The sequence below is a fragment of the Sus scrofa genome, chromosome 9 (genome assembly GCF_054392235.1).
Source record: "Sus scrofa isolate SSC_HxYL_T2T_F1_AM1 chromosome 9, Sscrofa_HxYL_maternal_Yorkshire_Landrace_v2.0, whole genome shotgun sequence".
NCBI classification, from domain to species: Eukaryota; Metazoa; Chordata; class Mammalia; order Artiodactyla; family Suidae; genus Sus; species Sus scrofa.
The window spans coordinates 88,552,651-88,578,505 of NC_139391.1; the positions used below are offsets into that span (position 1 = coordinate 88,552,651).

Genomic DNA, 25,855 nt, shown 5'->3' on the forward strand with positions numbered 1-25,855 from the left:
TCTCTATTTCCTTGAATATCAGAAAAAGTCAATGCCTATATTTTGGAAGAAATAATGTCTGCATATTGTTATAGTAGCAAAAGTACTTTGGTCAATGCTTTTTACCTTGAAGAAAAAACTCTTTAAAAGTAGTTTTTGTCCATATTGACATTTTCTTTTTTTTGGTTTACTTTGCATTTAGCTGAGGCCAACAATATAGGACTGATAGTACAAAGATTCAAGTCGTTATATGTTACTTATGCAATGCACAGTTACTCAGAATGATCAAATCAGAGCCTTATATTTTCCTGTAGGATTAGGATGATCACCCCTCATATACTTAGCCATGGAAAGACTTGCAGTACATCTTAATAAAACGCTATTTTCACCTTACACATGAAATCTTTCTTCTTAGCACCTAAGAATGGGCTAGAGATAACAACATTGGACTCCCCATTATAACCTCATGAAAACTAGTAAGAAAAATTATTATTTTACATTTCTGTTAATACTTACACACACACTAAACCCTATTCAGTCATTACATGTAAAATGCTTTCTACCATATTGTGATCCCTTTTATGACACAGGTCATCAACAGCAAACACAATTATAATATGTCATTTGTTACCTTACCTACTGTTGAATTTTTCTGGGTGTTTTTCTCTCATGATGTGGAATCTGTGGGCAATGGAAGCATCCTAAGGAGAGAAAGAGAAATGAAAAACAAGACAGTTTATAATCTTATTATCATGTGGAAATAATGATTAAAAGAGAAAAAAAAATAATATTCTAAATTAAATTTTCCCATGAATTACATTGCCAAGATGTTCTGAAATTAGGCAAAAATGTGTAATCAACACAAATTCAGTGGATTTTAAACTACAGACTAAAAAAGTGTGATTCAGTTACTGTTGCTTATTTTTCATATTTAATTCCAGGAATGGATTTCTAACAAATGCATATATCTCCTTTAATAACTGGTTTTGGCCTCATGCTTAAAATAGGTTTAAGGCAGTTCATATGAACAAAGATGTCAAAAGTAGTTGAAAATATTGTTATACGAAAGCTAAAAGGATGGCATAAGTGGAGAAATGATTGGGTAGAGAAGCTCCAAGTTCTTTGAGATTAATTAGGGGTAAAAAGATAGTGTGAGGGTGCATATCTAGTAAAGGTAAGTATAATACATGATTTTAAGGTTTGCAAAGAATATGTTGGATATGTAATAATTAACTGTTCATTCCATCAGCTACTTTCTGGCTTAACAAAGAAAAGGAACAAAGAGAAACATTTATTTTTGGAAAATTGGTAACAAGTGTAACTAAACTCTGAGACCCCAAATGCATCATCAGTTCTGCTCTTTAATGGATGTTTCTTCCTTTTAGGAAATTCAGTTTCTAAGAGAATCACACAATGTGTGAGATTGGTAGAATACTGTGATTCAAGTTTTTCAAACAGAGACTGTTCTTGCTGACTTTTAAAAGTTGTCCCCGAAATTCCAAGCAAAGAGATATTTTCCCATTCTTCATCTTACACATGATTAATCACCCCAATGAGAAACTAATATATTTACCAGTCACCTCAATAGAAATAGAGCTATTGTTGCAATTAACTATTAATTTTGTTTCAAAGTGAGAATAAAAGAAAGAGAAAAACCAAATACAAAAGAAATAAAGAAGTTGTGTATTTGAGAGAATCCTGAAAACACTAATCAAGGATTTAAAGTCTAATGAATGAAATGAAAAGGCTAATGGGCTTACTCATGCATAACAAAGCATGAGGCACAAGAGAGGGACCAAAGCCCGCTGCAGATGGCAGAGCTGCCTTTCCCTGCAAGATAGAGCTATGACAGAAATATAAGTTTTCTGTACATTTTCTCCTCTAAACAGTGTTGAATAATTGAATTAATCCACAGTAAAAAGGACACAAGGTAGAGACAGGTGTGTACTGAAACAGTTATAAAATTAAAAACTTATACAAATTCTATGGTGGGATATTCTAGGATGTAACTTTGTTACATATGTTTGGTCAATTTCCTAGTTTGCTAAGAATATCAAGATGCTCATTTTTATTGGTCCAAATGCTCTCACACCCAATCACAGAGTTTCTTCCTTTTTAAAGAATTCTCACTAACAAGCCATAAATATACTTTTGTCAGAATGTGAAGCTGCAGTATGAAATAACAGAAAGTTGGGCTATTTATGGTATATTATGCAGCATAGCATTTTTGTCAATTAATTTTTAAAAAATCATTTATTTTGACTTTATCTCTAATCTGATTCAAACTCAATTTGGAATACCTTATAATTAAATGCATACATCCAACAGATCAGTTAAATGACAGCAAAGAAATATGAATCAAGCACTAAGAATGAATGATCAATATTAGTTATCCACAGGGAGACTACCATTGAATTTACCTCTGCTTGAACTATTTGCTTCCGCTAAGGTATAGGATGAAACTTTTAAAAGTAGACTGTGTACTATAATTTGCATTTTACAAGCATATATTTTTGCAATAACAGGTCTCTTCCTTTCCAAAGCAACATAAATAAGACAAAGTGAAGGAGAGGGGAAAGGAGAGGAGGTAGGAGGAAAGAGAGAGGGAATATCAAAAAACGACTTAAGTAGACTGGACTGTAACCGAGTAATTTCTTAGAAATATAGAACACCAACAAGCCAGTGGTAAACAATGTTAGCTCCTCATCCATCTCCAAGATACTCAGGCAACGGATCATGTAGCAAGGAGTGGGGAAAAATATAAACTATTGAGGAACACTGGCATGCCTTTTCCTTTTGTTGAATGGGTTCCATGACAAAGAGGGAGCTGGCATTGCTGACTAAAGGATGGATCCGGAACAATGACAGCAGGTGTTCATTTGGATGAAAATTCAGACCAAATTCCCATGGGACCTCGTCCCTTTGGCATAACCCCAAGAGGTTTGAAAGAGAACTGCCAATCCCTGCAAACTTACCCAGCAGCCATATTTCAGGGACACTTAAGTTTCTTTAAAAAGAAACCAATTAAGAAAAAGCTAAAATAATGTTAGTTTTTTACACAAATGTTGCCCTTCTGGTCTCCCTGTATTGCAGTTTTTAGGGATCAGAAATTAAATTTGGCACCAGTTCCACACCCAAAAATGGACAAACTTTGAATTCAGACTTTCACTTCTAAGACTTGTGACTTTGAGCAAATCATTTACCATGAGTCACAGCTTCCTTATCTTTAAAAGAGAATATCAATACCCCTTTATAGTACTGTGGTGGTGATGTTTTGAGATTATTCTGTATGACAATTGCCAATAGTGTCCTCTACAGCTGAAGTGTTCAAATATTTCTTATCCATACCAGAATATTACTGAAAATAATCAGGTTCTAAAATATAGTTTAATTGCATAATTTTGAAAGATTTATTTGCTGACTCTCAATTTGGTTATATTATTTTCTGAATTTATAAAATACTTTCAAGTTAATTTAAAAAAAAATCAAACCTAGAAGCATCTGCACAGCAAAGGAAACCATAAAAATAATGAAAAGAAACCAATAGAAATGGAGAAAATAGTAGGCACATAAAAAGATGCTCAATATCACTAATCATTAGAGAAATACAAATCAAAACTACAATGAGGTAACACCTCACACTGGTCAGAACGGCCATCATTAGTAAGTTTACAAATAGCAAATGCTGGTAAGAGTGTGGAGAAAAGGAAACCCTCCTATACTGTTGGTAGGAATATAAATTGGTACAACCACTATGGAAAAGAGTATGGAGGTTCCTCAGAAAATTAAATAGAGAACTACCATATGATCCAGAAATCACAATCCTGGGCATATATCCAGACAAACCTGAAATTCAAAAAGATACATGCAACCCTATATTCACAGCAGCACTATCCACAATAGCCAAGACATGGAAACAACTTAAATGTCTATTGACAGATGAAAAAATATAATCAGATCTAAGAAACAAAAATGCAAGTTCATTAAAATAAAACAAACTTAAATCTCATTATGTTGATTTTTCAAAGACATCTGTATAGTAATTTATATATGTATATACGTACATATATAGGTGAATATGCATATATCAGAGAATCAGCTCCTAAAAATATCTGTCCTTAATGCTCTCATCTGGTATTTTTCCAGATTGATTGTTTACTTTTTCTGAAAGGGCTTATTTTTTTTAAATAAAGTTACCCCAATCCCCGAAGTTGCATTTTAAGTTATTAATTTGAAAAACTTATTTTCTATTAATCATAACATTTTAAATTAAGAAAATATAAGTGCTGAGATACCTGAGGCTATATACAGTAATTTTTTACCAAGAGGAAGACATTATCAATATTAACCTTGGTTTTGAAGTGTAAAATATATTTGCCCAAGTATTTTCATAGGTACTATATATATATTTATTTTTTTTTGTCTTTTTTTTTTTTTTGGTCTTTTTTGCGACTTCTTGGGCTGCTCCTGCGGCATATGGAGGTTCCCAGGCTAGGGGTTGAATCGGAGCTGTAGCCGCCGGCCTAAGCCAGAGCCACAGCAACGCGGGATCCAAGCCGCGTCTGTAACCTACACCACAGCTCACTGCAACGCCTGATCGTTAACCCACTGAGCAAGGGCAGGGACCGAACCCGCAACCTCATGGTTCCTAGTTGGATTCGTTAACCACTGCGCCACAACAGGAACTCCATCACAGGTACTATATTTTTTAATCCATTTAAAGAAACTTTCTCTAACAAATATTTTTACTTGTCAAATAATTTGTTTTTATTTTTGAAAGTAGTATTATTATTATACCAAATTAATAATTTTCTCAATTTCTTTCCATTCAGGACACAATTTAAATCTAGCGAATTACAAATGAGTATTAACAAGAGTTATTCCGAATGGCAATTATTCTAGAAAAATTAGGAGTCTGGGATTAACATATACACACTTCTATATATAAAATAGAAAGCCAACAAGGACATATTACATAGCACAGGGAAATCTACTCAATGTTTTGTATTATCTTATGCAGGAAAACAATCTGAAAAAAGATACATATGTATGTATAACTGAATCACTTTGCTGTACACCTGAAACTGACACAATATTGTACATGAACTTTTACTTCAATTAAAAAAAATAGATTTAACATTGTAAATCAACAAGAGAAAAAATAAAAATCTTAAAATAAATAAATCAGAAAAAAATTTGAAAATTAGAAGTTCCTAAACTTAAAGATGATAACTCTAACTCTTGCTTCTACATATTGCTAACGTAGCATTACTCATGTTGAACTATAGGTATTACGGGAAATGTGCTATATCCAGGGTACTAGAAGCTCCGAAGGGATGTTTCAGTCGCCAAAGGTGCTCATATCTATCATTGTAATCACCCTACAGCCTACAGAGTCACAAATGTACTTAAATATTTTCTTGAGTAAATGATCCTTAGACACTGTGAGCCCTCATCAGTACAAATTCTAAATTCTTTTGGCAACTTTAAGTTGTGGTCTGTATTATACATATTTCCTTGTGTTTGTTGTATGTTTTGGCCTTCATGATTTGATATTTTAAACTGTAATATTTGAGTCATTTTATATTATTTTGGTTCAAGAGTTAAACAGAAATCTTGTCTAATTTTTGCCAAAATACCTAATATCTATATTAATAGAAATTTTCAATAATTTACTTTTCCCTCACTTGAAAGACACAATTTATTATATAATAAATTTCCATCTCTATATCTGTTACTCTGAACCAGTATACCAAACTATTTTAGTTACTGTAGTTTGGTAATAAATTTACATATCTGGTTGGGCAAGAGTCACAGTCCTCATTTATTTTACTTTTAAAAAAAAAAATTTGGTTATATAAAAAGTCTGTATTTTCAGATAAAATTTGATATCATTTTGATTCAAAATACCTTGCTATGAATATAATCCTAAATCTTTGGTGATACAATGGGATCTGATTGAACAGATAAATTGTGGGAAAACTGGAATATTTCATAATATCAGGTCCTATCTTTTTAAAAGATATAATTTCCTACTTACTATGTTTTCTCATATGATTCTTAGTAGGTCCAAGTTTTTCATATTAAATCCAATGTATTTATGTATTTATTTTTATCAATTTCCAGGATAATTTATCTTATTTTTGCATTTATTGTAATATACCCCTTTCTTATTTTATCTTTTTAACTGGTTATGTCTTATATAGGAAACATTTTGATTACTTACTATTAATCTTTTAAATAGCCACCTTACAATACTGTTATTTTATATCAGTTCCTTTTATTTTTTTAAAATGGCTGCACCCATGACATATGGAAGTTTCCAGGCCAGGGACTGAATCCCAGCTACAGCTGCAACCTACTCCACAGCTGTAGCAATACCAGATCTTTAACCCACCAGGTTACAGCAGGAATTCCCTCAATTACTTCATTTTTCTTGGAATATAGTCCTATCATTTATACATAATTATATGTGCTCTGCCTCCTTTTAAATATTTCTATATCTAAATCCTTTTTTCTTATCTAATTGCTTTATATAATATATCCAGAATAATACCAAATAGAAATGCTGGTATTCTTTTTGCATATTTAATTTATTAAATGTATGTAGTAGATTATTGCTACTCAAAATGTTACCTTTCCTTTTGGTAATTAATTTTTTATCATTTTTGGAAATGATTCATCCAGTTATATTTTATTATGAGTTTGTCTTCCTTTTTTGAAATATTTTCCTATACCAATTAACATCTTATACATGGCACGTTAACAAAAGCTGACATGCTATGTATTTTTCTTTTATACTTTTTAAAGATTATCTTTTAAGTTTTGTGTAAAGTTATTTTTTGAATTTCAGGAATTTTTTTCTGAAATTCAAAAAATTCTAACCATTCCTAAGCATTTTATTAAACTGAAATTCCGAGATTGTCATTTTAGTCCAAAACGCCAAAGCTATTTAAAATTGTCTTTGACAAACATTTTTGGGATTTAAATATTTTATTTTTCATCTCCTATAAATAAAAAAATCTGTTAAAATCCTAAGATATTTTGACAGGAGTGAAAGAAAAAGTACAAATATATAGCTTAAGCTTAAATTTCAAAACAGAAACCCATGCCTCAAATTATGCAGTAAATGAGAACATTTTACTTAAATGTTAACAATCATATTGAAAATTCCCATTGTTTACATGTATTTCATACAAAAGAGCTCATGAAACCAGGCAGACTAGCTCAGGTTACTGGAAAAAAGCTTTGACCTCAGAGAACCTAGAGAGACACGCCAAGAAGAGAATTTAAAACATAAATCCTGCTCTTGGCCTTGTTCACACACAACACACAGGATTCGCATTGCCAGGAAACTTCCAGAACAGTTCACTTTAACCTTAAATTCTATGGACAAAATTGTGGAAAGAATAAACTTACTATATACCTACTATTATCACAACTATATGATTTCTATGAGCAAAATGCTTCCTTAAATATAATTTTGCTCCACTTAGCAAATTCCTGACTGGTTTTTTACTAGGGAAAAAAAAAATACTTCTTTTGATTAAAACTTCCTAGTTTTGAGGCCTAGAAATTTAAAATGATGTAAACAGTATAGATGACATAATCAGTGACTAAAGTGTAAGCCAAATGATTGCTTTTATAATTTCAATTTATTCCTAATTGGGGGGGTATTCTACTAGACCTTAGTTACATTGAAAATCCAGAAATCCCAATTCGTAACAGTTTTAGTAACAGTTAATCATTAGATCAGAATCTCTCTACAGAACCTAAGATGCATTTTATATAATACACACAGAAGCTAGTACCTAAGTAGCAAAAAAATATTTAAATCGACTTTGCATAGTTTTGGTGATGCTCTGATTAAAGTACTCTGGTAGTAAAATTCAAATTGCCCAAAACCTGATGTAAACCTTAACTTCCTAAGAGGAACTGTAGTGTTACAGAACAATCCTAGAAAGAGAAACCACAGATACTCCCTTTAGGAGGGTTCAGAAAGTCAGACCCCTCACAGAAAGCCCTGTTTGGGGTCTACAGAGAGAATTATCCCATCAGTATGATGGGAAGAAACTCTCCCCACGCCTGACAAGAAAGAAGTCAACCACTGTGCCATAATTAAGGTCTAGGATAGGACCAGAGTGGATGTAAGCAAGTCAGGACTTCAGGCATGCAGCACTGGAATACTGCACATGATGTTATGGCATAAAGACTTAAGATGGACTAATTTACTGAAACAAGGAAGGCACAGGCTTGTTCACAGCTGGGCACAATGGTAATTATGAGCACATGCTTTGCAGCCTGAGTGCTTCAATTCTGCTATGCTCATGCTCTTTATGCTGCTATTTCCTCACTTAAAAAGTGGAAACAGTCCATATTTACCTCATCAAGTAAACACCAATTAAATAATATTCTTGTAAGGATCCTTATCCTTTGGCATAGAGCCTGACAAGAAACAAAATAGGAAAGCTATTATAACATTGCTGGGTTACTAGGCAAACGAGAACTAGTCTAAGTGTAATACATAATAGAAGAAAAAAATTGATTGTGTCTTGGTGTTAATTGGTGGCTCAGTGGGTTAAGGATCTGATGTTATTGCTGCAGCTCAAGTCCCTGATGTGGCATGGGTTTGATCTTGACTTGGAAATTTTTGCATGCTGCAGGCACAGCGAAGAAAAAAAAAAAAAAATCAATGGTATCTTTAACACAGAAAAGCAATTCACTTCTTTAAGTATCACCTAACTGGAAAATATTTACAAAAATACTTTGTGAAGATAGTTACATGCCTAGAATATTTCACAAGTTCTGCTAGTATTCACTGAATACTGTAGTGTTCCAATGTATTTATTTATTTATTTATTTCAATTTTTGGTCCCTCTGTAGTAGAATTATTTTCTCATAGTTTGCAGTCTTCTTTCTAATTTGAAAAAAAAATATCAGACTTAAATACTGGAATATTTATTATAACCACTAAATTTGTCAGAGATTGTGAACTCAGAAAAATTAGGTCAAGATCATGTATTTTAACTATTCTTTTCATAGTAAGTTACATATTGAAAATTCTGTAACAGTTTATGGAAACTCTAAGCATTTTGTTGGTATCTATTATCTTCAATAATCAAGATATATTTTTCATTTAAAACAGAAACGTTGGATATATCAGTTATATTTATTTCTGAGGTTGATTTGGTCATTACTGTATTCATTCAATCTAATAAAAGCTGTGAATATATTCATTGCTTTGTTCAACAAAATGTATTCAACAAATCTGCAAAGAAAGTTTTGTCATGTTTGAATATCCAAGGGGTAGAAATGTGATAGAATTTTCTGTAATATCTCAAACTCTCAATTAGTAATTCTTGCATTTGCAAAATAAATCTAAGTTGATATTTGGTGTATGATTATCAGTCATTAAACTGAAGCTGAGAATGACTAAGCTGACTTGAGTGCAACAAGGAAACTGGGGTGAGACAGGGCAGAGATAGTGAAATGGGTAGGAGCAGGGGCTGAAGTGAACTCAAAGGAAGAGGAGAACTGAAATTCAGAAAATAATAGAATTGTGTGGGGGGAGTCCCTTAGAGCACAATGTCACAGGAAGAGGAGTAGTTTAACATAATCAAAAGTAGAACTGGGAAAATTTTCATGGGAAGCGTGAAAGTAAGGACCCCTATAAAATATTTATAAAGTCAATGAATGCTAATAATCCCAATGATGCAGTAAGTACAAGGTACAATTACACATTCTTTATCCCATTTAAATCTATAAGGTAAATGCTATTGTAAAAAAAAAAAAATTGAAGTTTCATCAGTTTGTATAACCTGACAGGTCATCAAGTTGGAGTAGCTACACACACACACACACACACACACACACACACACACGTAAAGTTTACAGTCATGTATTCTACTATCTTTAATGGCCAATTACTTCCAAAATGATTCTAGCCTTATTATAGGAATGGTATATCTGAAAAACAGCAATACCAACAGTTTGATTGACTTAAATGAGGTATTTGAAAGTGACAGTGTATGTTCTATTTATTTGATCTATCTTAGGGGAGAATCTCACTCAAGAGTATTGCACTACACATCATTCTCCTTCCTGTCTTGATTCTCTGCCCTTCTAAATTTTCCATAGCAAAGTACCTTAGGCAGATTTCACCTTTTTTCTACAGAACATTCCTTACCTATAATTGTATATCTACCTAAATAAAGCATTTTGGTTCTAACAGGGCAAAACTGTGATGTGGCAGCTGCTGCTTGTGGCCTTCCCAGTATCTATTTCTTTCTGCTTTTTAACCAAAAGGATCTTATTTCACTTGGGCAACCATGTACCCAACTAATAAACAAGTAAGCAAGAAAGCAAAGAATCAAACAAATCCTAAATCCTTGGAATTTCTCTTTGTAACTAGGAAGGGTGATCTAGGTATTCTTCCTTTCCACCCTCCACCACCAAAACCAATTTCTAGCACGAATGCGTAATTCCTAAGAGGTATAAGCAGAAAACTTGAAATCATAAGCATAAAAGTTACTACTGAAATCTAGAGAGGAAAATAAGGAGCCTGGTCCTTTAAAACATCTTGATGGCCACAGTAACTCTGCACTGAATTCCTCCAGATGTCCTTCTAAGAAAAGAAGCCCTTAACTTGTAATTTTGTTATTGCACAATGAATCCAAACAAATATAACTAAAACATAGGTGATAACTTCTCTGGCAACTCATTCCTCTGAAAATAAATTTTCTCCTGCAAACATAAGGAGATTCTACAAATTCCATAACAGTGATTTCTGGGAAATATTTCACTCAATATTCTTCTTTATGCTTAAAATTATGAATTTCTACAGAGATATGATTTATAAAGATTCTTTCAGAAAAATACATATTTAGACCTCATTTTTTCTGCTAAATTGGTTTTTTTTTGACAGAAACAGACAGATATTAGTACCTTTATTTCAGAACAAAAACATGTCAGTTTAAGGGACTTTCTTGAAGTTACACATTTCAAGAGAAGGGCAATTGACTTTAATCATTTGTCTCCCAGTCCATGTCTCACGGTGTGACTCCCTTATTTATCCCAACAACAGGGACGGAATACTTAGGGTTCCTTTAGGGCACATTCTTGTCAATAGGTATTTAAACGTTAGCTGCTGTTAATGCCATTAGCATATCATATTTTCTACAACAACTAATACTATTCAGAAAATCAGGAGAAACTGCTTACATCCACAGTTCTATTTGTAATGTAATAGTAAGTTTCATTTAATTAAAGATATATATCCCAGGTGATATTATAAAACAAAATGATGTTGATTGGTAATCATTAAATATATTCATGCTTATATTATTTGTTGACTAATCTATGACAAAGGAGGAAAGAAAATACAGTGGAAGAAGGATATTCTCTTCAGTAAATGGTGCTGGGAAAACTAAAAAGCTACATGTAAAAGAGTAGCCTTTTCAACAGGTTTTATGTACTGAAAGAAGGAGCAGTCCTACTGGGGAAGAGGGAGGAGGTATAGTACAGAGGTGCTGGTTCTAGTTGAAATCCTTGAAGAAAAATCCATAAACAAAGTTAAAGAACATAAATCAAACATTGTTTCAGCATTATTTAAAATATTTGGTCTTGTTTTTCTAACCTAAAAGTAAAGGCCTAATCCGTACGCAAGGAAAAGTATCTTACATTGTGGCTTGTTTGAAGAAAAGTAAATACAGTTGTCACATTTATTAGTGTAATTCAGATTACACAGAGGAACATAAGTAGTGAATACTAAGACATTTCTTTAATCTCTGCCTTGTACAAATCATGAATCCTATGAAGTGTTACTGTGAAGTACGTGAGAAGAGTGGCAATTAAATCTCAAATTCCTGAATATCTTTCACATGCCATTCCTGAGAAATTATTATATATGATTAGGTATTGTGTAATCTACAAAAGATTTATCACAGTAGCAAAATAAGACATATAATCCTGACATGTTAAACTATATACGATACCATCTGTGAAAGAATAAAAACTGTTAACACACAAGGACTCACAACTCCCTCCTCTGCTATTTGCTCAATTTTTTTCTCTTCTCCTATCTACTGTGAACACAAAGTTCAAAAGCCTTTTAAATTGACTTTCTAGAGAAAAGTACTATTAGAAAAATAATTACATTTCTTATAGGAGCTAGCAAAAAATCAACTTCATGGAATCAATGAGTGGAATGGTGGTTGGTAGGGGCTGGGGAAAGGACAAAACAGAGTCTCTAATCAAAGAGTGTAAAGTTTTAGTCAAACAAGATGAATCAGCTCTAGAGATATCCTGTACATCACTGTACCTGTAGTCAATAATATATCAGACACAACATTTTAAAAGAGGCTAGATCTCCCGTTAGTGTCCTTTCCTCAATAAAATATAAAATAAAATAACATAAAAATAATTACAATCCCCAGAGGGCTGAAAGGGAATATAATACATCTGTACACACACTGTGGGGCTATGTCATCAAAAAGAGTGAAAAGATCAAGAAGGCAATGTAATGGCAGGGAAACCGGTGGGTGCTGCTGGGATTGGAGAGTTTAGAGGGGCTGGAGAATGGGAGTGGGCTAACAATGTTTATATATGAGTTGTGTTCAAGGGAACTATGAATAGAGATGAAAGCTTCCATTTGGGTCATCCTTTAAATTCAACTTTGCTCCAAAACAGGACTTCAGAGGTTATTTCTTTAAATGCAGTTCAAAGAGTTATTTAAAAACTTTCATTTTTAATAGTTTTGAAATATTTAAAATCATTGTTCTATAGAACCTTCCTTCTATAAACATTTTGCATGATGAAATTTCCTAGAAGAAAAAATATTCTCCTTAGAACACAAATGAGTATTTATAATTTTATAATATATTTGGAAATGCTAATCAAACCCCCTTTGACAGGTATGTGGGCCAACTGCCTGAGATGAAAATTCAGTTTTCCACAGTTGTTCTAGACCTGATGTCTTTCCAGGTCTGACCTCTGATTGATGGCATCTTACAGGTTTCTGATTTGGATTTGTAATTTGTCTAAACCCTCTCCAAGCTAGGTGGTCAACAGTGCTTCACACAAAGTGTCTGACTTTTTGGACATATTAAACATTCTAAATCTTTTTCACACCTGTGAAACTTGCCTCATCTCCTGCACGCACGCGCACACACACACACACACACCTCCTAACCAAAGGAACTTTTCAACATTCTGCCTCCAAACCTAATGTGTAATTTTCTCCAACATACCTGGTTTTCTTTCTCTCCGTTACAATACAGGTCCCCTTCCTCCATTTGAAGATCAGTTCCTTGACCTGTGCTTAGATCCCATCCCTGTTTAATTTCTTGGGAACCACATAGGAGTTTATATCCTTCCTCTCCACTACTTCCACTTCTCCCTAAGTTCTTTTTCCTTAACATTAAAATTGCTGAGAGAGCTATAACATTAAAAAAACCCTTAACCTCCCATGTCTGCAAAATACTGGCACTTTTCCTTTTCACCTTTCACATAAACTTCTTAAAAATACTAACTAGAACTTCTGATTTCACTTCCTCACTCCCTCTGATGCTCTAACCTACCAAAGTTTGGCTTTCTATATCACAACTTAAAATTTTCAACCATGATTTCTCTCTTTGCTTTCTCTACTAACTTTATTTCCCTGTCCTACAGTCTAGGGTATAATTTATTATTCCATTATAATGGATATCTTGATCTCCAGGCAAATATGAATATTTTTTCTTCCTTTTTTAATACTCTCTTTCCTTGACTAGAATCAGACCAACTACGTGTTTTCCTTCTATTTTCCAGGCCACCCCATCTAAGTTTTCTTGGTGGGCTACTTCTATTCTGTCTGTCTCTTCCATAATGGCCTTCCTTGGGATTCTATCCTCACACTCTTTTTCTAACCCTACACAAGTGAATCTGAAAAGGAAGGTAATTATGTAGGAAGATAAGACTTAATCCTAAAAATAAGAAATTACAAAAATGTTTTAAAGAGGGCATCTTAATTGCATTTTAGAACAATCACTTAGACACTGTATGGATGATATATTTGGAGGATTCTGTATTTGAAAGATATAAAATAACTGCTGAATTAGAACTGTAGTAGTAGTATGGGTGGAAAGATAAGTACTTATTTATGAAATATTTAAGAGGTAGGTACTGGCCTTGAAACTGACTAGTACTAGGCATTGACTTGGTGGTAAGCAGGAAGAAATGGTTAGAAATGACTTGCCGATTTGGGATTTGGGTAATTGGATTGATATGGCGTCTCCAACTGAGATAGACTAAGAACACGATGTTCAGCAGAGATGACAAAGTCTTTTTTGGTCACAGTGAAGCTTTTTGCTTAAATTTTCACTGAAACTTAACATCTAGTTTAAAGAAGTGTATACAGTGAATAAATGGACATACAACTGTGTCACCCACATCCAGACTGAAAAAAAAAAAAAAAATAGATCATTTGCGTCCTCTCCAAAAATGCAGTCCCATCATGAAAAGTTGAGTTTTGGTCTTTTAACATTTCCTACTGAGTCTTGATTCAAGTGTAGATAATATAAAAAGTTACACACACACAAAGAGTAACAGTCTCACCTAAATATGAGAGTAAAATATGCAATTTGACTAGTCACTGACTATATCTTTGAAAGGGTACATGGTTAAAAGCCTATTTAAAATTATTTCTGGCATTTATGAAATTATGTGCAAGTATAATTATGTGATGATGTGTGTAAATAACTTTTAAATAATTAAATAGTGGAGTAGACTGATAGTTAATATCAAGAGAGTTTATGTTAACTAGAAGATATTAAGAATATTAGAATCTCAAATACAAATTTAGGTGTTATAATGCTATAATGTTAAAGTAATTTCTTCCAAATTTGTCTTCCCTTTGAAAACTGGCCCTCTTTATCAATATTTAGATAAACATTTAAAATAAAATATGTAAATCAATTTTTGGAATGTTTATATATGATGATGAATAATTGAGACTTTGCTATTCCTTATTCAAACAATGTTTATTCTTACACTATTTGATATAGATTAAATAAACAACCATCCAATTTTTCATTAGGGAAAAAAAATCAAACATGATTTGGAATCAATTATTCCTTACTTTGAATCCTTTCTCTGGCACTAGCTAGCAGTGCAACTCTGGGACAAAATTCTTTTTTTCTCTTTGAAATTATGGTAAGGAGTAAATTAGAAAATAGTTTAGTGAAAGAATCAAACTAATTCCTACAAAACAGAAAATACTCGATAATATTTTCTTTTTTCATTATATTTGGGTTTGCTAATGTAAAACTTGTCACTAACTGGAAATTTACTACAGGAAAAGTGTGAGATTTCTCCCTTTATGATATTTTAAAATTCTTACAAGTATTATCTTTTAACTCATTAATTAAAAAGACTTCATCTGCATCTTAATTACAATATATGAATCAAAATTTAAAAAACAGAATATTTCCTTTAGAAAAGAAACTTCATACATGAAAAAGTGGACATAACTATTGGTTTGCCCATGGATTTTCCTTATCTTTCCAGCAATTCTTAAAATTGAAGCACCTAAAAATATGCCATATATTTGTTTCAAGATCTTTGCTGAGTGACACTGAGACACATTTCACTGATAGTTCTGATGAGAAATCAAAGTTATTAGGAAGTTAACAGCATGAGAAAACTCCAAGACACTGAACTCCAAAGCCTTTTTCAGGATTCTTCTCTTGGTCCCTGCAACATAGCTCTTTCTCTCTAGCTCATAGTTTTAAAATCTCTGCATCTTTGGTTACACTCTTTTCTAGTTTTCAACTATTTTGATAAAATCTAGTTCAATAGCTACAGCCTAGAAGGCTGTGTTCTTTTTTATTTTTTATTTTTATTTGTGGTCTTTTTAGGGCTGCACCTGTGGCATATGGAAGATCTCAGGCTAGGGGTCACTGGAGCTGCAGCTGCCAGCCTACACCACAGCCATGGAAACGCCAGATCCTCAACCCATTGAGTGAGGACAGGGATTGAACCTGCATCTTCATGGATTCTAGTCCAGTTCATTACTGCTGAGCCAAGATGGGAACTCTGCTCTGTGCTCTTGCTATTCAGTTCCATGTTTCTAAGTCCATATTTTATTTTGTTTTGCAGGTGTCATTGCTTAAAATTCAAATACACCTTCATTTTCTTCTCCCAAATAGATCACCTTCTCAAATTGTTATTTCCATCATTGATGCCATCATCCTACTCCTAGCTACTTGAGTTCAGAGTTCAAGTTATTTCTGATTTTTTTCCTTTTCTACCAGATCTAGTTAGTAACTACTGCTATCAATCTATTGAAGCTTTTCGTTTCTACTGTCTTTGTCTTAGACCAGGTTTGATCACATTCCATATAATAAACTACTGCAATCATGCTCCAAGTGGTTTGTCCTGCTAATAACATGACATGCTATAATGATGCATTCTAAGTACTATTACTCATTCAAACATAGTAATTACTCTGTGCCATCAAACTTCCAAATCTGAGCCTTAGTTGTCAAGCCCTTTGATCCTCTGGCCACTCTACTACTTAAAACTTATTAGCCCCTGCGTATCTATCTGATATTTTCAAATATTTAATCTCTGTATTCCTGCTTTCAAAACTCATCTATTTCCAATTAACAAGTACTTATATCTATTGTGGCATTAAAAGTAATTTCACAAACACCAAACTGTTTTGAGTATCCCATGTAATTATCGAACCTGCAAAGTGAAGAAACATGAGTCACCTTAAAAAGAAATAAGATGAAAACTGTTGCATTTGGAATGGATGGGCAATGGGATCCTGCTGTATAGCACAGGGAACTATATCCAGTCACTTGTGATGGATCAGGATGGAGAATAATGTGAGGAAAAGAATGTATGTGTATATACATATACACAACTGGGTCACTTTGCTGTACAGCAGCAATTGGCAGAATATTGTAAATCAACTATAATAAAAATTTTAAAAAATAGAAAAACTAAAAAAATAAGTTCTAATAAATTTAAATAATTTTGATATTTCATAATTAATAGGAATAAAAATCATAGCAGTAAAATTAAATATTTATAGTACACTGAAATAAAATAAACTTAGTTGAAATGATGAAAAGTATGTCAATTATACTGTTTATATGGTTTATGTCAGTAATAACCACAGTCAAATTTTGCAAAAGATGAAACTATCATATATACTTATGCAGATATAACCACTTTCAATACCTTTACTTCAAATGCTTAACCTATGCAAACACTTTTAGAGACATGTTTCCCCATGGTTTTATATCCATGTTTTTAGCAAAATGGTTCTATGATTAGGCATAAATGTTTAATTATATTTATTTGAATTAATTATGCATTAAAAATGGAGTTTCATGTTCCACTTTGCTATTTGAAAACTAAGAACTTTTTACAACTCTCGACTTATTCACCATGAAAACTTCCACATATAAAACTATCACTTTTAACTCTAAATACAAAAAAAAAATTTGCATAATTACATATTGTGGCTATTTAATCATGAGAGCAATTAAACACAAATGTGACCTGCATCACATGCCATAATCCAATATAATCCAAATACATGAATGGACAAAACATTCTATACTTTGGCGCCAACATATTAGTTTCAATCTTTTAAGGGCTTTGATGGTTTAAAATATATAAAAATGCTCTTTAACTAAAATCATATATTCTTTATGCTTAGAGAATATGTACTACTAAAACATATTCTTATAAAAGTTTATCCTTAAAGAGTGCATTTTTCTACATTAACATTTTATCTCATTTAGTATTTACCATTTTATCTTATATGTTAATGTGCTATTGTAGCTTTTTTTATTTAGTTTTATAAAATGACAAGGTTTTACATATCTAACTCAAAATATATGAACTGCTTAAGACAAACCATATTTATCAAATGAGATACTTTTTTCTGCTTTGTGCTGATCTTAATTCAAGACCCCATTATCCAAAATGCACAAATTTACTCAGTTTTTGCAAATATAGGAATATAAATTTAATCTACATTTTGTTCTTCTCTTTTCAAATAAGCAACATTTATAAAAATGGTTTTCAATAGTTAAGAATTACATTCATGATAAATTAGTATCACAAACAAAATATTATGGAGCACCTTGGATTCAAATGGTTTGTTAGGCAAAATATCACTGACTCTCTGACATCAAATATGCAAAGTGAATACATGAATGAAAATGCTTATGACTTTCAAAATTGCACATTTGTAAAACACTACTTTGCTTTCACAATTTAGTTAAATCAATTTACGTACGTCAAATTATATGCCATTCTTTCACTCTAATATGAAATGAAAAAAAAAATTCAGATACTAACCAGTATCTAGTACTACTCATGTTTGCAAGCCTAGTGGATGTAAGTGGTACAGTTTTATGGCAAACAGTTATCTTCTCATAATTAGCAATGCTAGTTCAACAAACAAACAGAAACTCTTCAGAAAGGCAAAGGTATTAAGAAGTAGTTTAAATCAAGTTTGACAGTACTGTTGATAACTACCACAAACAAATTATTTATTGTTGTTGTTTAAATGAAAAGTCCAGGAGTTCCTGGGGCTCAGCAAAAACGAATATGACTAGTATCCCTGAGGACAAAAATTTGACACCGGGCCTCACTCTGGGTTTAGGATCTCGTGTTGCGGTGAGCTGTGGTGTAGACTGCAGATGTGGCTCAGATCTGGCTTTGTCATAGCTGTGGCACAGGCCAGTGGCTATAGCTCTGATTTGACCCCTAGCCTGGGAACCTCCATATGCTGCAGGTGCGGCCATAAAAAGACAAAAAAAAAAAAAAAAAAAAAAAAAAAAAAAAAAAAAAAAAAAAAAAGAAAGAAAGAAAAGTCAAGTCCAATATATTCCTACTATATTTCAAGTTGACTTGTGATACTCTAAATGCAGCTGCCTCTAATTAGTGGCACCATGGAATTCAGAGACAAGTCTTGCCTGACACACACAATGGAAAAGTCTCTAATAAGTGAATACCTAAGAATCTATAATACCACTACACAAAGAAAACTATAATAATAGTCAATTCAAGCCTTTTTAAAAATGTACTATTTGTCACTAAATACACTGGCATCAAAACAAGAAACCTTTTGTGCTTTAAAAGGGTATGTTTCTCTCAGTAAAATATTTATATCTTTAGATATTACCAGACTACATAGCTCATCCACAACAATTTCACTGTTATTGCATAACACTGTAAATTATTTCTTTTAAATTATTAATTCAACAGAAAAAAAAGAATTTTTCAGGCCTGTAGTCTTTTGAAAGGACAGCAAAATAGATGAAACAAAACCAAAACGATAATTTCAGCATTTAAAATTTACACATGATAATTCAAACAAATGTTATGACATTTAAGATAATGAAACCCTTCATTTATTCTACTATCTGGTATGAGTTTTATTTAACATATAAGGAGTCAGAACAGATGTCCAAATATTGTAATGCCAAAAGAAAGTTAGGGCATATCTTGATTAACACCCTCTGAGAAGTCTGTAGTGTCTCTTTCAAACTGGTGTGCATTACCTCAAAAGACTATTCAAATCCATTCTAGGATATATAGGTAGATAAACCATTCCTGAGACAAAAGGAAAACAATAAAGCTCCGTATAACCCTTTTAGCAATGTGAGTCGCATACTATTAACAGACCATTCAAGGCAATCAGCTAGTGATTAATTGCAAATTTTGCTAAAGTGACCACAGAAGAGAGTGTGTGTGATACAGAGGGAAAGAGAGAGGTGGGGAGGAGGAGGGAGGGAGAGAGACAGAGGGAAAGGGAGAGGCTTCAGGCTACTGCTGAAGAAGAAAACCTTATGTTAAAAATAATTGGAGACTTTTTGCAGTGAATTAATTCTAATCAATATTCTTGTTGACTACACAGGAGAGTAATGAATTCCTTAAATAGCAGAAGTACCATTATAGACATTGAAATTAATATTTAACCTACAGACGTGCATTTTTAAAAATGTACTGAAGTAGCATTTTCTTGCTTTACTTTAACAAATAAATAGTTCATGTTTTATCAAACATGTGCTTTAGATTTGTTTTTCTATTTCAAATGTAGATTGCAGAAGTAATGCCCATATGGTCAAATTTAACAATAACGGCCTGAAGCAATTTGTTCTTAGATTTTTAAAGATAAACCTCAGTGGCATATTAAAAAAAATAAAAGGTGATAAGAAGGTAGTTAATGAGTATTTATTTCTTAGTTACAAATTGTTGTTATTTCTTTACATACAGAGCACCTTTCAAGTTCTTTTAATCAACTCAGAGTGACTTGGGCAAAAAAAGAATGGTGCAGTATTATATTAGAACAGATATAGTCTAACAAAATATAATAAATTGTTCAAAATGATAATGTTCATAAAACTATCTTTCAAAATTATTTCTTGAATAAACATTTAGTGAGTACCTACTATGTCCCAGACATTGTGCTGCATTCCAAGTTGACAAAATTAAATAAACTTAGACCTGTGCTTAGAAAATTATAACAGCTATAAATCTCTGTTTCGAAGTCTTATTTTTCTCTGAATCTTTCTGGCAATTCAACAGTGACACAGAGGCAAGAACAATATTTTAAAGTTTTTGGGAATAGTAGACTCAATTTTTTTTGCAATAAAATTGGAAACAGGTGAGCAGAGTTGCTTCAGATATTTATAGTAATTTAATTACTACTAAAATTATGTTGGTGATTACGCAGTCCCATTTTCAGGTAAGGAATCAAAAATCAATATACCTAGTAGGAACGTATTTCTAAAAAAATGTGAGTGTGCTTCAAGGTATACTACTATATACAAGGCAGGAGAGTAGGATGAAAAGTGAACATCTTTAGTTAGCAACACTAGCCCTCCATGTTGATGTTGCATTATTCTTTTGGAAAAACTACACCAAACTCTGAAATCCATTCCCCATATCACAGAGGAGATCGTTTTTGGTCAACTCTATGTTCCTGTGTTTGTCAAAGAGTGCATTTAATGGAATGCGTCACTATACTCCTAGTACATGTCTAGTTAGGCACAAGTGCACTTAAAGAGCCTCTGTTCTATAACGTAGAAAACACCAAATAACTCAGAGCTTGTAGGCAAGAATCAGAATTTAGCTGGATCACCTAGAATAATAATAATCTATTGATGCTATCAAAGGTTAGATATAACCACACATATAGTTGAGCAAACTGATATTCAACAATGTTGAGTAAGTCATGCAACACTGAAAAATCATTATCTAGTTTGAACTGGTAGACAAACCCCACTCTGTTCTGGAGATGGTTGGTTATTTTATTTACACGGTACCAGTGAATGCTGAAAGAACTGCTGTACATCACCAAAGGAAGGATAATGGACATTCTAGCACTATTAAACCTTAAAGCTGAAGTTTTGTTGTACATTCAACATTACTAAGAGAAAAATGCATTTAACGTGTTTTCACTTATTGTGAATTTTTATGTCTCAATTGAATTGAATTATTTTACTTTTAAAATACACAGGAGCGTAATCATGCTTTACTCTATCGGAAGGGTTTAAATCCAGTACAGGAAAATTTTTTATTTCGAATGGTATATAATTTACACCTATTCTCAATTTGTGAAATTATCTTTTACAGCACATAAATATTGTTTTAGCAAAGCAAATTTGCTGCTTTATATAGTCTTCTTAATAGCATTTGTTAAAGATGCTTACCCTGCTTAAATGTCCTTAAAGCTTATTAAAATATAGTAACAAACTTGAAAAAAAAATCGCTCTAAGGATACTTTAACATTTCTAACTTAATTAACGCACAATGTTCTAAAATCATAGAAAAAATCAGAGATATAAATTGAAAAGAAAAATAGCACAGGTAGCAAGCCATGGAATTCGCAACACTTGAAGAGACTTTAGATATCCAAACTCAGAGACTGAGAGAATAAAATAACCTATCTAAATGTTAGTGCTAAACCAGGAGTAGAAATAAAATCTTAAAATTGAAATGTAGACATTATTTTTATTTTACATTAAATCGTCTAAATTTAGGTATATGGAAAGTAACTTAAGGGAATTACTGATTTTGTTGTGGGCTGTTATTTTTTTTCTGCCTCAAAAAGTGTAACATTCTGTCAATGAGTACTAGGATTTATCTATAAGCATCTGTCGGCTTTTTGCCAGCAAGGATGTGTAGAACCAAACTAATTTGGATGGTACAGGAAGAAAACATTCATCCCAACAGACTGAAAATGTCAAAACTACTAATTTCTTTAAATAGTGATAAAGTTTACTCATTTGCCTTAAATTTATTAATGACCCACATGTGAGGAACAAACTACAACTGACGGGGAAGGAGAGATGAAGACAGAAGAAAACTACATTTTAAAGAAAAAGAAAAGATTTGTGTGAATATGAAGGGCTTTGACTATACAAAGGTAAGGAATTTTAATTTGACTTGATTGACAACTGAGGAAAAGCTTTATCTTGGAAATGGGCCTCTATCTAAAAAGATAGCTGTGATTCTGTTTTGGAAAGCTTAACTTATTACTACATAAAAGAAGGGTTTTATATAGACTCCTGAAGTGCTAAAATATAGCAAATAATGTTCCAAACATATTTATGCTCAAACTTATTTTCTGTCCCTTTTACTGGGTTTTGCCCAGAAATATACTCAGTTTGTTGTGAGTTGGCATGAAGTAGTTGTTTGAAGCAGATAATTACCAGCTTTGGTGAGAAAAAAGGATTCCTTTAATTAAAATGATACCTGAGTCCATTTTTTTTCAGTATGCTTTTGCTCATTTGGAACTCTTAGAGAGATGGGTGAGTTTTTGCTACCATATTCTACAAAGACATCATTTTTATTGGCCATAAAAGATTCAATTTGGTTTGACGACTCTGCCTTCCAGTCCATGTCTTCTTGAACACCAAAAAGGAAATGAAGATATCCAAGATCAATGATAGATAAACATAATGATAAAATCACAAATCTGTAATCTCATAGATCACCTTGTTTTGAAAATAAACAAAACAAACAAACAAAAAAAACCCCAAAATCAGAGTGGAACACCCTAAATGGAATGATATGCAAATAGTTAATAAGCTTGTGGCAGAGATAAGGGTCTCTTGATTCCTACTACTTCCCCTTTATACTACATAATCTAGCTTTAATGCCAAGTACTTTAAACAAGTCTGAAAAGTGAGTGGCTCATCCCAATGTTTTCTATCAGTGGCAACAAGAATATGGCACATTTGTTCTCCCTCACATCAACCTCAAAAGTTAGAAAATAAGTTGACTTGAGACTATACCTCAGCAGCCTGTTCATCCCTGTGGAATTAAATTTTTGTAGTTTTTTTTTTCTGTCTTTTTTTTAGGGCCACATCCATGACACATGGAGTTCCCAGGCTAGGATCCAATCGGAGCTGTAGCCTCTGGCCTATGCCAGAGCCACAGCAATGAGGGATCCAAACTGAGTTTGTGACCTACACCACCGCTCATGGCAATGATGGATTCTTAACCCTCTGTGCAAGGCCAGGGATCAAACCTGAGTTCTCAGGGATGCTAGTCGGGTTCGTTAACAGCTGAGCCATGACAGGAACTCCTGTAGCTTTTCTGAATATTTTTATATATTTTTCTGTTTCCCAATTTTATATACTCAAAATTTTTCTTGATTGAGTTTGTATTTGCTATAAACCGATGTTGACTTTAAAGAATCAAACAATGGCTTATTTTTTGTATTTTTACTTTTATTAACATTTTTGCCCTATATAACTTAACTGACCTAGAATATAAGTTATTTTTTGAATAAACAGTTCATAAAATTTTCGTATTTTACTGATAAAACCTTCCAATAAAATTACCTTATCCCTCTCTGCATTTAAAAAAATGGCTTTTTAAAATATTAATTCATGTAATCATTTAATTTTTAATTTATGTTTGGTACCAGATTAAAGGCTTGAAATAAGAAAATGGACATGATTGAAAATTTACTTGCTTTTCTGTTGTTATCATAACTTTCCTAAAGTGGAATAAACAAAGGTACAAGTAGTAAGTCTAGCAGCATTTCCGCATACTAGGTAAAATCTCCTCACCTCCACTTGTAGCAATAACAATAACAATAATAGTAAATCATTTATACTACTCCCAGACATAAGCAATCTAGCAGTATTGTGAGAATTTTTCCTGGAAAACTTTGTGTGGTAACTGACTGAGAGGCAGAAGTTCAAAGGACTTCAGGGAGTCTACTGGTGGGGATTTAAATACAGTCGGGAAAATGTTATTGGGAGCTGAAAAAAAGAGGACCTTTATTGCATGATGTTGAAAGGTTTTGCACCATTGCACCTTCTTGTTTTATCAAAGACTGGAATGATACCTTATAAACTTATAAATATTAATGAGAAAATTTCTAGGTAAAATATAAAAACCTACCCATTCACATCTTCTAACTGCCTGTAATAAAATGTGAGAGAGACAGATATCAAATAACAAAGAAACTAATGTTTTAAAGCAAAATTTAAAAGAAAAAAAAATGAATGAGTACTTGATGGGTTTGAAAATTTTCAGTCCTTCTTGTCAAAAGATTCTCAAAAGAGAAGACAACATGGTGGAGTAGAAGGACTTGAGCTCATATTCTCTCACAAAACCATGAAATCACAACTAACTGAACAACCATTAAAAAAAAAGACTAGAACTATCAAAAGAGATATTCTATATCTAAAGACAAGAAGCCACACCAAAAAGTAGGAGCAGTGCTTTGGCGAAAAAACCAAATCCCTTTCATGTCAGGTGGGCAACCCACAAACTGGAAAATTACTGTTATCACAGAGGGTCTCCCACAGGAGTGAAAGTTCTCAGCCCCATGTAAGGCACCCCAGCCAGAGGGTTTGGCCTCAAGAGGTGGAGTCCCAGAGTATAAAGACCAGCAGGGTTTGAGTGCAGGAATGCCACATGACTGAGGGATACAGAGACGCCACTCCTGGATAGCACACACAAGATTTCATGTACATCAGGACCCAGGGCAAAGCAGTGACTCTACAGGAGCCTGGGACAGACCTACCTGTTTGTCTTGGAGGGTCTCCTGGAGAGGCAAGAGTCAGCAAAGCATCACTGATGGGGCAAGGACACAAGGTGGTAGAGGCCCTAGGGAATATTTATTGGTGTCAGCTTCCCTGGAGTCCCCCATTTTGGCATGCTGACCTGGCCCCACTCAAAAACCTGTAGGTTCCATTGCTGGGACACCTCATGATGAACAAACAGCAGAGTGGGAACACAGCTCCTACCATCAGTAGACAGGCTACTTAAAGTTATCTGGAGCCTATAGCCACTTCTAAACATACCCCTTTACATGGCTTTGCCCACCAGAGGGAAAACACTTGGATTCACCCACTGGTGGGCAGGCACCAATCCTTCCAACCAGTTAGGCTGCAAAAGCCCCTGGACCAATCTCACCCACCAGTTAGAAAACAGCAGAAGCATTAAGAGTAACAATCCTGCAGCCTGAAAAACAAAGACCACAAACAAGGAAAATGAAACAAAATGAGGAGGCACAGAAATAGGTTCCAGAAGAAGAGACAAGATAAAACCCCAGTAGAACTATGTGAAGTGGAAATAGGCAATCTAACTGAAAAATAATTCAGAGTAATGATAAGATGATCCAAGACCCTGAAAAATAAATGGAGGTACAGACCAAGAAAATACAAGAAATGTTTAACAAAGAACTAGAAGATTTAAAGAACAGAGATGAACAATCAAATTACTGAAATGAAAAATACACTAGAAGGAATCAATAGCAGAATAAATGAGGCAGAAGAATGAATAAGTGAGCAGAAGCCAGACTGATGGATATCACTGCCATAGAACAGAATAAAGAAAAAATAAT

The 25,855-nt window shown here is 33.1% G+C and overlaps 1 protein-coding gene across 12 annotated transcripts in view; it reads right to left on the minus strand.

Moving 5' to 3' along the window:
• DGKB (diacylglycerol kinase beta) overlaps positions 1–25,855 on the minus strand; it is a 657,175-nt gene that overhangs the window by 314,405 nt on the left and 316,915 nt on the right. For all 12 annotated transcript variants that reach the window (XR_014815900.1, XR_014815899.1, XM_084977158.1 and 9 more), the window contains one exon: positions 616–680. Coding sequence is in view for 10 of the 12 variants with exons in the window: in XM_084977158.1 (XP_084833284.1) it covers positions 616–680 (65 nt within the window). In the remaining 2 variants the exon portion in view is untranslated. The remainder of the gene's footprint in view (positions 1–615; positions 681–25,855) is intronic.